Source organism: Centroberyx gerrardi, chromosome 13 (assembly GCF_048128805.1).
Source record: "Centroberyx gerrardi isolate f3 chromosome 13, fCenGer3.hap1.cur.20231027, whole genome shotgun sequence".
Taxonomy (NCBI): domain Eukaryota; kingdom Metazoa; phylum Chordata; class Actinopteri; order Beryciformes; family Berycidae; genus Centroberyx; species Centroberyx gerrardi.
This window is the reverse complement of record NC_136009.1, coordinates 30110627-30126351: the sequence shown is the minus strand read 5'-3', so window position 1 is coordinate 30126351 and position 15725 is coordinate 30110627. Positions and strand designations below refer to the sequence as shown.

Below are 15725 nucleotides of genomic sequence, written 5' to 3'. Positions count from 1 at the left end.
CATTTGTATTTTCATGTGTGACTTTTTTTGTATGGGAGGTAATAGGAAAAACATTTAATAATACAGTTAGTATTAATAATGTATATAAAAATGTATTCCTACTTCTGAAACACTCAGTATTTACTGATCTGTTGAATTAACTTTGAGTCTGAATCCTAAATGTTTAAATGGCTGTTGCTCTAAGTATTCACATATTAGAACAAACAGTATTATGTTGTATTGGTGAATATTTATACTTTGGTCCAGTTATTCAGTATCTTTCTATTAGATTTGAACTTACGGGAGTCGATGCTCAGTTTTGTTCCTCGACCAAAAATCATCTTGTAGTTGCCGGTGTTTGTCACACATTGACTGAGACTTTAACAAAAACTCACAGGGATCAACAAATGTTCAACAAATTGTCTGTAATTTATGTCAGCTACCTTTAAGTAGAGCTGATCAGATTCACTTTTATGCCTTTAATCTTTTGTGCAGTTGTGTTGTATTTGCTGTCTTTTTATTGTCTTCTCTCTATAAAGCACTTTGTAAATGTTTTTTGAGACCATTAATTCAACTTTTAGACGTCTGGCCCGTCCAAACAGACACAATCTGAAATCCTGTTAAATAACAATAGAGGAGTTTTACTGGATAAATTAGACAGAAAATCTTACTTGATTCCACAAACAGTTTTGTTCCTCTCCCAAATATCAGCTTCTGTCCTCCTCCAGTATTCACACATCATGTGATGGTTTGACAAAAACCAGACTGATGCAGAACACAGTGATGTTGAAACGTGAAACACTATTTATCCATTTTGGGGGGGAAAATCTATCAAATCTATTGGATCCAGTCTGTAAAAGTGTTTTCATTCTGTCAACCAAGGACTTAAGTTCCTTTAAAAAGTCCAATCATTGGTTTTAATTTTGTTAATGATTTCGTCAGAGTTCGAGTCGCTTTTTCAAATAGTAGGAAATTAATTTTTCAAACAATGAACAAATGTGCAGAATTTCTGTCAATGAAATAAAAGTAAGGTGATATAGTCCTCTTTAATGATACAATTTTAAAACTTTTAAACACTATTTAAACTTAGGAGGTCAACAGTAGCTTGATTACTTTCACATTAGCAAATTCCTATGAGGCATTTTTTGAATTCACATGTGAAAAAACTTTTGAATTCAAAGTACATGTGTTTTTTACACACTTGTTGGTTTCACATGTGAAATTAATGTTTTACATGTTAAACACTGTCATATCTAACAAACTGTCACATGATGTCAGAAAACATGAAAGAAAATATTTAAGTGTGAAAACCAACATTTGTCCAAAATGCACATGTGCTTTGAATTCACATTTGTATTTTCATGTGTGACTTTTTAGTAAGGGAGGAAATAGGAAAAACATTTAATAATACAGTTAGTATTAATAATGTATATTAAAATGTATTCCTACTTCTGAAACACTCAGTATTTACTGATCTGTTGAATTAACTTTGAGTCTGAATCCTAAATGTTTAAATGGCTGTTGCTCTAAGTATTCACACATTAGAACAAACAGTATTATGTTGTATTGGTGAATATTTATACTTTGGTCCAGTTATTCAGTATCTTTCTATTAGATTTGAACTTACGGGAGTCGATGCTCAGTTTTGTTCCTCGACCAAAAATCATCTTGTCGGTGTTTGTCACACATTGACTGAGACTTTAACAAAAACTCACAGGGATCAACAAATGTTCAACAAACTGTCTGTAATTTATGTCAGCTACCTTTAAGTAGAGCTGATCAGATTCACTTTTATGCCTTTAATCTTTTGTGCTGTTGTGTTGTATTTGCTGTCTTTTTATTGCCTTCTCTCTATAAAGCACTTTGTAAATGTTTTTTGAGACCATTAATTCAGCTTTTAGACGTCTGGCCCGTCCAAACAGACACAATCTGAAATCCTGTTAAATAACAATAGAGGAATTTTACTGGAGAAATTGGACAGAAAATCTTACTTGATTCCACAAACAGTTTTGTTCCTCTCCCAAATATCATCTTCTGCTGTCCTGCTCCAGTATTCACACATCATGTGATGGTTTGACAAAAACCAGACTGATGCAGAACACAGTGATGCTGAAACCTGAAACACTATTTATCCATTTTGGGGGGAAATCTATCAAATCTATTGGATCCAGTCTGTAAAAGTGTTTTCATTCTGTCAACCAACAAGTCAAGTTCCCTTAAACCCTTTAAAAAGTCCAATCGTTGGTTTTAATTTTGTTAATCATTTCGTCAGAGGAGTCGCTTTGTCAAATAGTAGGAAATCTAATTTTCAAACATGATCAATTATTCAGAATTTCTGTAAATGAAATAAAAGTAAGGTGATGTAGTCCTTTTTAATGATACAACTATAAGATTTTTAAACACTATTTAAACTTAGGAGGTCAACAGTAGCTTGATTAATTTCACATTAGCAAATTCCTGTGAGGCATTTTGTGAAATTCACATGTGAAAATACACAAGAATTCAAAGCACTTGTTTTTTACACATGTTGGTTTCACATGTGAAATTAATGTTTCAAATTTTAAACACTGTCATATCTAACAGCAGGAAAATGTGAAAAAAAAATTGAATTGAATTGACATTTTCACATCTGAAGTACAAACTCTCACGTGACGTCAGAAAATATGAAAAAAAAACATTTAAGTGTGAAAACCAGCGTGTCCAACAAGCACATGTGCTTTGAATTCTGAATTCACATTTGTATTTTTAACATGCTTTTTTGAAAGAGAGGAAACAGGAAAAATATTTAATAGTACTTAGAATTAATAATGTATATAAAAATGTATTCCTACTTCTGAAACACTCAGTATTTACTGATCTGTTGAATTAACTTTGAGTCTGAATCCTAAATGTTTAAATGGCTGTTGCTCTAAGTATTCACATATTAGAACAAACAGTATTATGTTGTATTGGTGAATATTTATACTTTGGCCCAGTTATTCAGTATCTTTCTATTAGATTTGAACTTACGGGAGTCGATGCTCAGTTTTGTTCCTCGACCAAAGATCATCCTGTTGTTGGTGTTTGTCACACATTGACTGAGACTTTAACAAAAACTCACAGGGATCAACAAATGTTCAACAAACTGTCTGTAATTTATGTCAGCTACCTTTAAGTAGAGCTGATCAGATTCACTTTTATGCCTTTAATCTTTTGTGCAGTTGTGTTGTATTTGCTGTCTTTTTATTGCCTTCTCTCTATAAAGCACTTTGTAAATGTTTTTTGAGACCATTAATTCAACTTTTAGACATCTGGCCCGTCCAAACAGACACAATCTGAAATCCTGTTAAATAACAATAGAGGAATTTTACTGGATAAATTAGACAGAAAATCTTACTTGATTCCACAAACAGTTTTGTTCCTCTCCCAAATATCATCTTCTGTCCTGCAGTATTCACACATCATGTGATGGTTTGACAAAAACCAGACTGATGCAGAACACAGTGATGTTGAAACCTGAAACACTATTTATCCATTTTGGGGGAAAAATCTATCAAATCTATTGGATCCAGTCTGTAAAAGTGTTTTCATTCTGTCAACCAAGGACTTAAGTTCCCTTCAATGCTTTAAAAAGTCCAATCATTGGTTTTAATTTTGTAAGGTGATGTAGTCCTTTTTAATGATACAACTATAACATTTTGAAACACTATTTAAACTTAGGAGGTCAACAGTAGCTTGATTAATTTCACATCAGCAAATTCCTATGAGGCATTTTGTGAAATTCATGTGAAAATACAGATGTGAATTCAAAGCACTTGTTTTTTACACATGTTGGTTTCACATGTGAAATTAATGTTTCACATGTTAAACACTGTCATATATAACAGCAGGAAACTACATGTGAAAAAAAAGAAGACTTTTCACCTGAGAATTGAAATTTTCACATCTGAAGTACAAACTGTCACATGATGTCAGAAAACATTTGGAAAAAATATTTAAGTGTGAAAACCAACATTAGTCCAAAATGCACATGTGCTTTGAATTCACATTTGTATTTTCATGTGTGACTTTTTTTGTAAGGGAGGAAATAGAAAAAACATTTAATAATACAGTTAGTATTAATAATGTATATAAAAATGTATTCCTACTTCTGAAACACTCAGTATTTACTGATCTGTTGAATTAACTTTGAGTCTGAATCCTAAATGTTTAAATGGCTGTTGCTCTAACTATTCACATATTAGAACAAACAGTATTATGTTGTATTGGTGAATATTTATACTTTGGCCCAGTTATTCAGTATCTTTCTATTAGATTTGAACTTACGGGAGTCGATGCTCAGTTTTGTTCCTCGACCAAAAATCATCTTGTTGCCGGTTGTCACACATTGACTGAGACTTTAACAAAAACTCACAGGGATCAACAAATGTTCAACAAACTGTCTGTAATTTATGTCAGTTACCTTTAAGTAGAGCTGATCAGATTCACTTTTATGCCTTTAATCTTTTGTGCTGTTGTGTTGTATTTGCTGTCTTTTTATTGTCTTCTCTCTGTAAAGCACTTTGTAAATGTTTTTTGAGACCATTAATTCAACTTTTAGACATCTGGCCCGTCCAAACAGACACAATCTGAAATCCTGTTAAATAACAATAGAGGAGTTTTACTGGATAAATTAGACAGAAAATCTTACTTGATTCCACAAACAGTTTTGTTCCTCTCCCAAATATCATCTTCTGTGCTGTTCCAGTATTCACACATCATGTGATGGTTTGACAAAAACCAGACTGATGCAGAACACAGTGATGTTGAAACCTGAAACACTATTTATCCATTTTGGGGGGAAAAATCTATCAAATCTATTGGATCCAGTCTGTAAAAGTGTTTTCATTCTGTCAACCAACGAGTCAAGTTCCCTTCAATCCTTTATAAAGTCCAATCATTGGTTTTAATTTTGTTAATCAAGGAGTCGCTTTTTCAAATAGTAGGAAATTAATTTTTCAAACAATGAACAAATGTGCAGAATTTCTGTCAATGAAATAAAAGTAAGGTGATGTAGTCCTCTTTAATGATACAATTTTAAAACTTTAAACACTATTTAAACTTAGGAGGTCAACAGTAGCTTGATTAATTTCACATTAGCAAATTCCTATGAGGCATTTTGTGAAATTCATTTGAAAATACACATGAGAATTCAAAGCATATGTGTTTTTTACACATGTTGGTTTCACATGTGAAATTAATATTTCACATGTTAAACACCATCATCTAACAGCATGAAAATGTGAAAAAAAATTGAATTGACATTTTCACATCTGAAGTACAAACTCTCACGCGACGTCAGAAAATATGAAAAAAACATTTAAGTGTGAAAACCAGCGTGTCCAACAAGCACGTGCTTTGAATTCATAATTCACATTTGTATTTTTAACACGCTTTTTTGAAAGAGAGGAAACAGGAAAAATATTTAATAGTAGTTAGAATTCATAATGTATATAAAAATGTATTCCTACTTCTGAAACACTCAGTATTTACTGATCTGTTGAATTAACTTTGAGTCTGAATCCTAAATGTTTAAATGGCTGTTGCTCTAAGTATTCACATATTAGAACAAACAGTATTATGTTGTATTGGTGAATATTTATACTTTGGTCCAGTTATTCAGTATCTTTCTATTAGATTTGAACTTACGGGAGTCGATGCTTAGTTTTGTTCCTCGACCAAAAATCATCTTGTTGGTGTTTGTCACACATTGACTGAGACTTTAACAAAAACTCACAGGGATCAACAAATGTTCAACAAACTGTCTGTAATTTATGTCAGCTACCTTTAAGTAGAGCTGATCAGATTCACTTTTATGCCTTTAATCTTTTGTGCTGTTGTGTTGTATTTGTTGTCTTTTTATTGTCTTCTCTCTATAAAGCACTTTGTAAATGTTTTTTGAGACCATTAATTCAACTTTTAGACGTCTGGCCCGTCCAAACAGACACAATCTGAAATCCTGTTAAATAACAATAGAGGAGTTTTACTGGATAAATTAGACAGAAAATCTTACTTGATTCCACAAACAGTTTTGTTCCTCTCCCAAATATCATCTTCTGTCCTCCAGTATTCACACATCATGTGATGGTTTGACAAAAACCAGACTGATGCAGAACACAATGATGTTGAAGCCTGAAACAATATTTATCCATTTTGGGGGGAAAAATCTATCAAATCTATTGGATCCAGTCTGTAAAAGTGTTTTCATTCTGTCAACCAAGGACTTAAGTTCCTTTAAAAAGTCCAATCATTGGTTTTAATTTTGTTAATGATTTCGTCAGAGTAGGAGTCGCTTTTTCAAATAGTAGGAAATTAATTTTTCAAACAATGAACAAATGTGCAGAATTTCTGTCAATGAAATAAAAGTAAGGTGATGTAGTCCTTTTTAATGATACAATTTTAAAACTTTTAAACACTATTTAAACTTAGGAGGTCAACAGTAGCTTGATTACTTTCACATTAGCAAATTCCTATGAGGCATTTTTTGAATTCACATGTGAAAAAACTTTTGAATTCAAAGTACATGTGTTTTTTACACACGTTTTCACATGTGAAATTAATGTTTTACATGTTAAACACTGTCATATCTAACAAACTGTTACATGATGTCAGAAAACATGAAAAGAAATATTTAACTGTGAAACCAACATGTGTCCAAAATGCACATGTGCTTTGAATTCACATTTGTATTTTCATGTGTGACTTTAGGAAAGAGAAAAAACAACAGGAAAAATATTTAATAATACATTGAGTATTAATAATGTGATAATGTATTCCTACATTACTGATCTGTTGAATTAACTTTGAGTCTGAATCCTAAATGTTTAAATGGCTGTTGCTCTAACTATTCACATATTAGAACAAACAGTATTATGTTGTATTGGTGAATATTTATACTTTGGTCCAGTTATTCAGTATCTTTCTATTAGATTTGAACTTACGGGAGTCGATGCTCAGTTTTGTTCCTCGACCAAAGATCATCCTGTTGTTGTTGTTTGTCACACATTGACTGAGACTTTAACAAAAACTCACAGGGATCAACAAATGTTCAACAAACTGTCTGTAATTTATGTCAGCTACCTTTAAGTAGAGCTGATCAGATTCACTTTTATGCCTTTAATCTTTTGTGCTGTTGTGTTGTATTTGCTGTCTTTTTATTGTCTTCTCTCTGTAAAGCACTTTGTAAATGTTTTTTGAGACCATTAATTCAACTTTTAGACGTCTGGCCCGTCCAAACAGACACAATCTGAAATCCTGTTAAATAACAATAGAGGAGTTTTACTGGATAAATTGGACAGAAAATCTTACTTGATTCCACAAACAGTTTTGTTCCTCTCCCAAATATCAGCTTCTCCTGTCCTGCTCCAGTATTCACACATCATGTGATGGTTTGACAAAAACCAGACTGATGCAGAACACAGTGATGTTGAAACCTGAAACACTATTTATCCATTTTGGGGGAAATCTATCAAATCTATTGGATCCAGTCTGTAAAAGTGTTTTCATTCTGTCAACCAACGAGTCAAGTTCCCTTCAATCCTTTAAAAATCCCATCATTGGTTTTAATTTTGTTAATCAAGGAGTCACTTTTTCAAATAGTAGGAAATCTAATTTTGAAACAATAATCAATTGTGCAGAATTTCTGTCAATGAAATAAAAGTAAGGTGATGTAGTCCTCTTTAATGATACAATTTTAAAACTTTTAAACACTATTTAAACTTAGGAGGTCAACAGTAGTTTGATTACTTTCACATTAGCAAATTCCTATGAGGCATTTTGTGACATTCACATGTGAAAAAACTTTTGAATTCAAAGCACATGTGTTTTTTATACACTTCTTGGTTTCACATGTGAAATTAATGTTAACACTGTCATATCTAACAAACTGTCACATGATGGCAGAAAACATGAAAAGAAATATTTAAGTGTGAAAACCAACATGTGTCCAAAATGCACATGTGCTTTGAATTCACATTTGTATTTTCATGTGTGACTTTAGGAAAAAGAAAAAACAACAGGAAAAATATTGAATAATACATTGAGTATTAATAATGTGATAATATATTCCTACATTACTGATCTGTTGAATTAACTTTGAGTCTGAATCCTAAATGTTTAAATGGCTGTTGCTCTAACTATTCACATATTAGAACAAACAGTATTATGTTGTATTGGTGAATATTTATATTTTGGTCCAGTTATTCAGTATCTTTCTATTAGATTTGAACTTACGGGAGTCGATGCTCAGTTTTGTTCCTCGACCAAAAATCATCCTGTTGTTGGTGTTTGTCACACATTGACTGAGACTTTAACAAAAACTCACAGGGATCAACAAATGTTCAACAAACTGTCTGTAATTTATGTCAGCTACCTTTAAGTAGAGCTGATCAGATTCACTTTTATGCCTTTAATCTTTTGTGCTGTTGTGTTGTATTTGCTGTCTTTTTATTGTCTTCTCTCTGTAAAGCACTTTGTAAATGTTTTTTGAGACTAATATTGATGGGATGATGGAAGTGAAGTGTTACTCAATATTCCTGTGAGACACACAGAGAGAGTGAACTAGTTGATCGGTGTCATTTCATTTTCACCAATGATCAAATGTTTTGCTAAAAAAGATCCTTAATTCAACTTTTATACATCTGATTTTACTGTAGCTGGTGAAATATTCATGCTGACTGTTGAACAATTTAAAGATCATAAACCAAATGAAACAGATAAATCTGCAGCCCGTCCAAACAGACACAATCTGAAATCCTGTTAAATAACAATAGAGGAATTTTACTGGAGAAATTGGACAGAAAATCTTACTTGATTCCACAAACAGTTTTGTTCCTCTCCCCAATATCAGCTTTTCTGCTCCTCCAGTATTCACACATCATGTGATGGTTTGACAAAAACCAGACTGATGCAGAACACAGTGATGCTGAAACCTGAAACACTATTTATCCATTTTGGGGGAAAAATCTATCAAATCTATTGGATCCAGTCTGTAAAAGTGTTTTCATTCTGTCAACCAAGGACTTAAGTTCCTTTAAAAAGTCCAATCATTGGTTTTAACTTTGTTAATCATTTTGTCGCTTTTTCAAATAGTAGGAAATCTAATTTTCAAACAATGATCAATTCTGCAGAATTTTTGTAAATGAAATAAAAGTAAGGTGATGTAGTCCTTTTTAATGATATAACTATAAGATTTTTAAACACTATTTAAACTTAGGACGTCAACAGTAGCTTGATTAATTTCACATTAGCAAATTCCTATGAGGCATTTTGTGAAATTCATTTGAAAATACACATGAGAATTCAAAGCACTTGTTTTTTACACATGTTGGTTTCACATGTGAAATTAATGTTTCACATGTTAAACACTGTCATATCTAACAGCAGGAAAATGTGAAAAAAAAAATTGAATTGAATTGACATTTTCACATCTGAAGTACAAACTCTCACGTGACGTCAGAAAATATGAAAAAATCATTTAAGTGTGAAAACCAGCGTGTCCAACAAGCACATGTGCTTTGAATTCTGAATTCACATTTGTATTTTTAACATGCTTTTTTGAAAGAGAGGAAATAGGAAAAACATTTAATAATAGTTAGAATTCATAATGTATATAAAAATGTATTCCTACTTCTGAAACACTCAGTATTTACTGATCTGTTGAATTAACTTTGAGTCTGAATCCTAAATGTTTAAATGGCTGTTGCTCTAAGTATTCACACATTAGAACAAACAGTATTATGTTGTATTGGTGAATATTTATACTTTGGTCCAGTTATTCAGTATCTTTCTATTAGATTTGAACTTACGGGAGTCGATGCTCAGTTTTGTTCCTCGGCCAAAAATTATCTTGTTGCCGGTTGTCACACATTGACTGAGACTTTAACAAAAACTCACAGGGATCAACAAATGTTCAACAAATTGTCTGTAATTTATGTCAGCTACCTTTAAGTAGAGCTGATCAGATTCACTTTTATGCCTTTAATCTTTTGTGCAGTTGTGTTGTATTTGCTGTCTTTTTATTGCCTTCTCTCTGTAAAGCACTTTGTAAATGTTTTTTGAGACCATTAATTCAGCTTTTAGACATTTGGTTTTACTGTAGCTGGTGAACAATTTAAAGATCGTAAACCAAATGAAACAGAAAAATCAATCTGAAATCCTGTTAAATTGGACAGAAAATCTTACTTGATTCCACAAACAGTTTTGTTCCTCTCCCAAATATCAGCCTTGTTCCTCCTCCAGTATTCACACATCATGTGATGGTTTGACAAAAACCAGACTGATGCAGAACACAGTGATGCTGAAGCCTGAAACACTATTTATCCATTTTGGGGGAAAATCTATCAAATCTATTGGATCCAGTCTGTAAAAGTGTTTTCATTCTGTCAACCAACAAGTTCTATCATTGGTTTAATTTTGTTCATCGTTTTGTCAGAGTAGGAGTCGTATTTTCAAATAGTGGAATATCTGATTTTCAAACAATATTCAAATTTATAGAATTTATATAAATGAAATGATAGTAAGATGATGTAGTCCTCTTTAAGGTTTTTAAACACTATTAAAACTTAGGAGGTGAACTGCAAGCTTAATAACTTTCACATTAGCAAATTCCTATGGGACATTTTGAGAATATTTATTTTAAAATGTTCTTATTTTATTATCTGAAGTTATTGTTTGCAATCCAGGTATCAGTACAGATTCAGACTGTGAGGAACGAGCTCCTATCACTATACTGGAATCTACAGTATGTCTCAAAAGTAGGTAGACATTTTTAAATAATAATATTGATAATAATGAAAAATAAAAGCTGTAGATTTGTAAATCTGTCAACATTTTTAACTTATTCAGTCATTTTAACAAAATAATTAAACATTCAATAGTCTGTAAATATATATATACTTGCCCTTACAAAAAAGTCCCATTTGAAAATACACATGAATTCAAAGCACATGTGTTTTTTGGACACATGATGGTTTTGCACGTGAAACTAATGTTTCATATGTTAAACATGTAATGAAATGTAATGTAATCAATTTCATTTGCAGATGACTACATGTGGGAAAAAAAAAAGAAATTTACACAGTACAACATGTAACAAAACATGTGAAAACCAACATGTGTCCAAAAAGCACGTTCTTTGAGTTCATGTGTTTTCAGGTTTTCACATGTGACTTTTTTGTAAAGGTGGCAATAGAAAAAACATTTAATAATACAGTTAGTAAATTATTCCTACTTCTGAAACATTCAGTATTTACTGATCTGTTGAATTAACTTTGAGTCTGAATCCTAAATGTTTAAATGGCTGTTGCTCTAAGTATTCACATATTAGAACAAACAGTATTATGTTGTATTGGTGAATATTTATACTTTGGTCCAGTTATTCAGTATCTTTCTATTAGATTTGAACTTACGGGAGTCGATGCTCAGTTTTGTTCCTCGACCAAAAATGATCCTGTTGGTGCTTGTCACACATTGACTGAGACTTTAACAAAAACTCACAGGGATCAGTAGAGTTTTACACCAAATCATTCTCCATTTTTGTCTGTAAATTATCATCCAACTGCCCAAAGAGATAAAGCTACATCAGTTCCATCTTTGAAATCTCTTCTTAAACCATTTAAATTTTTTTTTTTTTTTTTTTTTTATAAAATTGCTCTCTGTAATGACATTCTTAATTTTTACTCTGTTGCTCTTGTGGAGACTGTGTAATCTTTTAAAACCTTTTACGGAAAAGCATTTTATAACTTTTTTTTCATTCTCTTGTTGGTGGTTTTTATCTTATTTCCTTTTCTGTCATTTTTGGCTCTGCTGTTATTCAGTTTTATTCAAACTGGGTTGACTTTTATTGACTTCTATCAGCTTTGGTCAAATTGTTTTTGGCTTTGATTCTTATTTTCTGTCCTGTGCTTTTGCTTTTGTCTGATTTTATCACCTCTGTTTTAGCTCCTTGTCTCTGTGAAGCAGTAACTTTGTTTTGAATAGAGCAATAGAAATAAAGTTATTATTAACGTTGTTTTTTCCTATTGTTCCTTTATGCTCTGTAAAGTGCTTTGTACATTGTTTTTGAAAAGTTGCTGGACTTTATTCATCTCTATTCACTAGAAACTCTTTGTCATTTTTTCTTCCATTGACGACCACATTGGAAATAAATGTTTCAACCACCATCCTCTGCTCAAATATACATGAATCAAATCATTTCCCAAATCAAATCAAAATAGTCTCATCAGGCCAAAACTTAGATCAGCTTGACCTGTTTTTGTCGGATTGATTAGATAAATTATCAGACAAATTATCAACTCTTTCCTCTGCAGCATCAAGTTGAACCAGTTTTATTACAGACTGATCTGTTTCTCTCCAGTATCAAACTGTTAAAGTGCCTCAGTTCAGTTAGCGGAGGGTTTCTTACTCACCGGTCAAAACAGTTAACTTAGTCGCCTTCCCAAACTGTAACCTTCGACCTTTAGTGTTCACACTTTGAGAAACCGCCAGTCTCAAACCTGCTGCACTCATCAGCTGATAAACTGAGACACTTTAACTGGAGAGAAACAGATATCAAACTATAAAACCGGATAAAGATGAAACAGCAGAGTGAGCGGTTGATAGTGGAACAGATGTTTTGATAATGTAATGCAATATCAATGAGCTTTTGGCCTGATGAAACTATTTTGATTTGAAAAGTTAGAAAAATACATGATACAGCAATGAAGAAAAATCAATCCAAGGCACTATTCTCTCAAGCCTTTGTTTTAGTGGCTGCACATGGAGGATGAAAAGCAGCTTTTATTCTGTAATGCCCCTAAAATAAAGGCTTTTTCTAACTTTTTCCTGAAAGAAGAGTGCCTTGGATTTGTTTTTTTTCATTGCTCTTCAGAGTCTGAACGCCTCAGCTTCCTGCAACACACTGAGTTGCTGAAACATGGAGACAATTTGAGTCCAAAAGTCTGATTTACTGTTAAAGTCTCAGACTGAAACAATCTCTCTGCACATCAGTTCATTTCAGTGAATCTTAACATTATGTGTTGTAGTTTTGGTGTTTCTGGCTAAAGAGGAAACTTACTTGACTGGATGTGTAACCTGCTGCCTTTTCCAAACACCAGCTTGCCGTAACCCGCACCAGTAGTCCCACCATGGGAATCCACACAGCAAAAACTACACTGTCCACACTGGATATCACTTGTTGGTATTCAACTCTTACAACTGAACAATTCTTACACACACACACACATTTTTGTCTGTATTTGAAATTATACTTTTTTTCCCCTGAACTATGTGGTTGGCTCATTTTATACCACTTTTTGTTTAAAGTGATTTGGCATCATCTGCAGTCTTTGTTCCAGTCTCAATATAAAATATAATATAATATAATAAATCGCTAGTCTCAGCTGAATAACTGTAGTAATATTCTCAAAACAGATAAATATCTGCTGTAGGATCTGTTATTCTGTCGCTCTACAAACTGAGCATACAGCACTTATTTCTTATTTCACTTTTATTTGCGCAGCTAGTCTCACTGAGATGATAAATCCTTTTCAAGAGAGTTTTCAAGAAAAGTTCTTGCAGTTGGTTTGAAAAGTGACTTTTTTCTGTACTAAAACCTTTATCTGCATAATTTCTGTACAATAATATCATTTTTTCAACTTTTTCAACTTACCTGATTCTATAAACAACTGTGTTCCACTCCCAAAAATAATCCTATCATCTCCTCTTGTCCCACTGTAACTGACGGCTGACTAAAAACCTGAAGTCTACTGAGCGTCCATGACAGAAAACACAATCTTTAAACCAAACTGAGAAAATATCTGATATTCTAAATGTGTGATATTCTACTATTGAACAAGCCATTTGTACGTATTAACAAATTACAAATACTACTTACGTGTTTCTACAGTCAGTTTTGTTCCACTTGCAAACACAAGGTTGTAGCCGCCTTGGGCAGTCACACTGAGCTACACTCCCTATCAAATACTGCTGAGACCAGTAAGGAACCAGTTTAACACAGACTGAGACCAGTAAGGAACCAGTTTAACACAGACTGAGACCAGCATGGAACCAGTTTAACACAGACTGAGACCAGTAAGGAACCAGTTTAACACAGACTGAGACCAGTAAGGAACCAGTTTAACACAGACTGAGACCAGCAAGGAACCAGTTTAACACAGACTGAGACCAGCAAGGAACCAGTTTAACACAGACTGAGACCAGTAAGGAACCAGTTTAACACAGACTGAGACCAGTAAGGAACCAGTTTAACACAGACTGAGACCAGCATGGAACCAGTTTAACCAGTAATAATAATTTAATCATATAAACATCCAGAGATCAGTTGAAGTTAGAAAAACAGAATATAAAAAGGCTGAGATGTGAAAACAAGACTCTACTAATACTACCATTACTACTACTAGTACTACTATTACTACTACTGCTATTACTACTACTATTACTACCTCTACTACTACTACTATTATCACTACTCATAATTCCTCTCTTTAATATTAAAACTACTATTACTAGTACAGCCACTACTGCTACAATTACTAGTACTACAACTACTACTACAAATACTACCATTACTAGTAGTGATATCATTGCTACTACTATTATCAGTACTTACAGTACAGTACTACCCCCGCCTGAGTCCTGAAGTCTTTCTCTATCATATAAGATTCTATTATGGACACCAGAATATTTACTGCATCTGTTATCTTTTAGTTTTTTAGCTCTCATTTTGGTTTCTTTCTCCAGCTCTTGTCTCTCTTTGAGAGAACTTTACTTTTTTTTTGCTTATGATGGTGCTTAGAAATTGGCACTTCCTCTACTGATGACCTCATTTTAAGTCACTTTGGATAAGAGTTTCAGCTAAATACCTAAATCATAAAAAGTAAAATCCAAAATCGAGTGAGAAAGTCTGACTGCTCTGGTATATTTGTGTATCTGTGCGTATGAATTATGAGCGTGCATGTGACCGGGTCGGTTTGCATCAATCAGAGTCTCCACAAATGGAAAAAATTCAACATATTGATGAATAAAAAAGAAATCTATCAACACATTTTAGAGTGTGGAAACTTGAAAAATATTCAACTTACCTGTTTCAACGATCAGTTTAGTTCCACTGGCAAAATACAGTTTGTTTCCCCCCTGAGCGTTCACACTGCAGCACACACTGTGACAAATACTGCTGCACTCACTGCCACAGAAAACTCTTTAAATCATCTTTCTTCTTGTAATTCTGTAAGTCTCCTTTTTAATTTTATTCTCATTTTGTCTCTATTTCCATTTTATCTACTCTTCTGTTTTCATTTATCTTATTTGTTTTGTAAAGCTCTTTGTAATTTGGAAACGCTCTGTATAAATAATGTTCATTATTATTATTATTATTATTATTATTATTATTATTGTTGTTGTTGTTGTTGTTGTTTTTATTACTGTTACATTTACAAACCAGCTTTTATCTTCTACTGTAGTGCAGACTTTGATATGAAATAGAAACCAAAATGTCTCCAATCTATATTTTTTTCCACACCAAAATATCCTTTCCCAAATATTTTTCCAGATATTTACGCACCGTGTCAAAAAGTCAAGTGAAAACTCACCGGGCTGGACGTTCAGACGTTCAGACGTTCAGACGTTCAGACGTTCAGATCTTCAGACGTTCAGACGTTCAGACGTTCAGACGTTCAGATCTTCAGACGTTCAGATGTTCAGACGTTCAGACGTTCAGACGTTCAGATCTT

At 32.8% G+C, this 15725-nt stretch overlaps 1 protein-coding gene across 1 annotated transcript in view; it reads right to left on the bottom strand.

The window, feature by feature from the left end:
* Window positions 1-1656, bottom strand: part of LOC144542107 (M1-specific T cell receptor alpha chain-like) — a 55672-nt gene extending 54016 nt beyond the window's left edge. The window contains exon 1 of the mRNA XM_078287512.1: window positions 1607-1656. Within this exon, the coding sequence (XP_078143638.1) occupies window positions 1607-1646 (40 nt within the window). The 5' untranslated portion in view covers window positions 1647-1656. The remainder of the gene's footprint in view (window positions 1-1606) is intronic.
* Between the last annotated feature and the right edge of the window lie 14069 nt (window positions 1657-15725).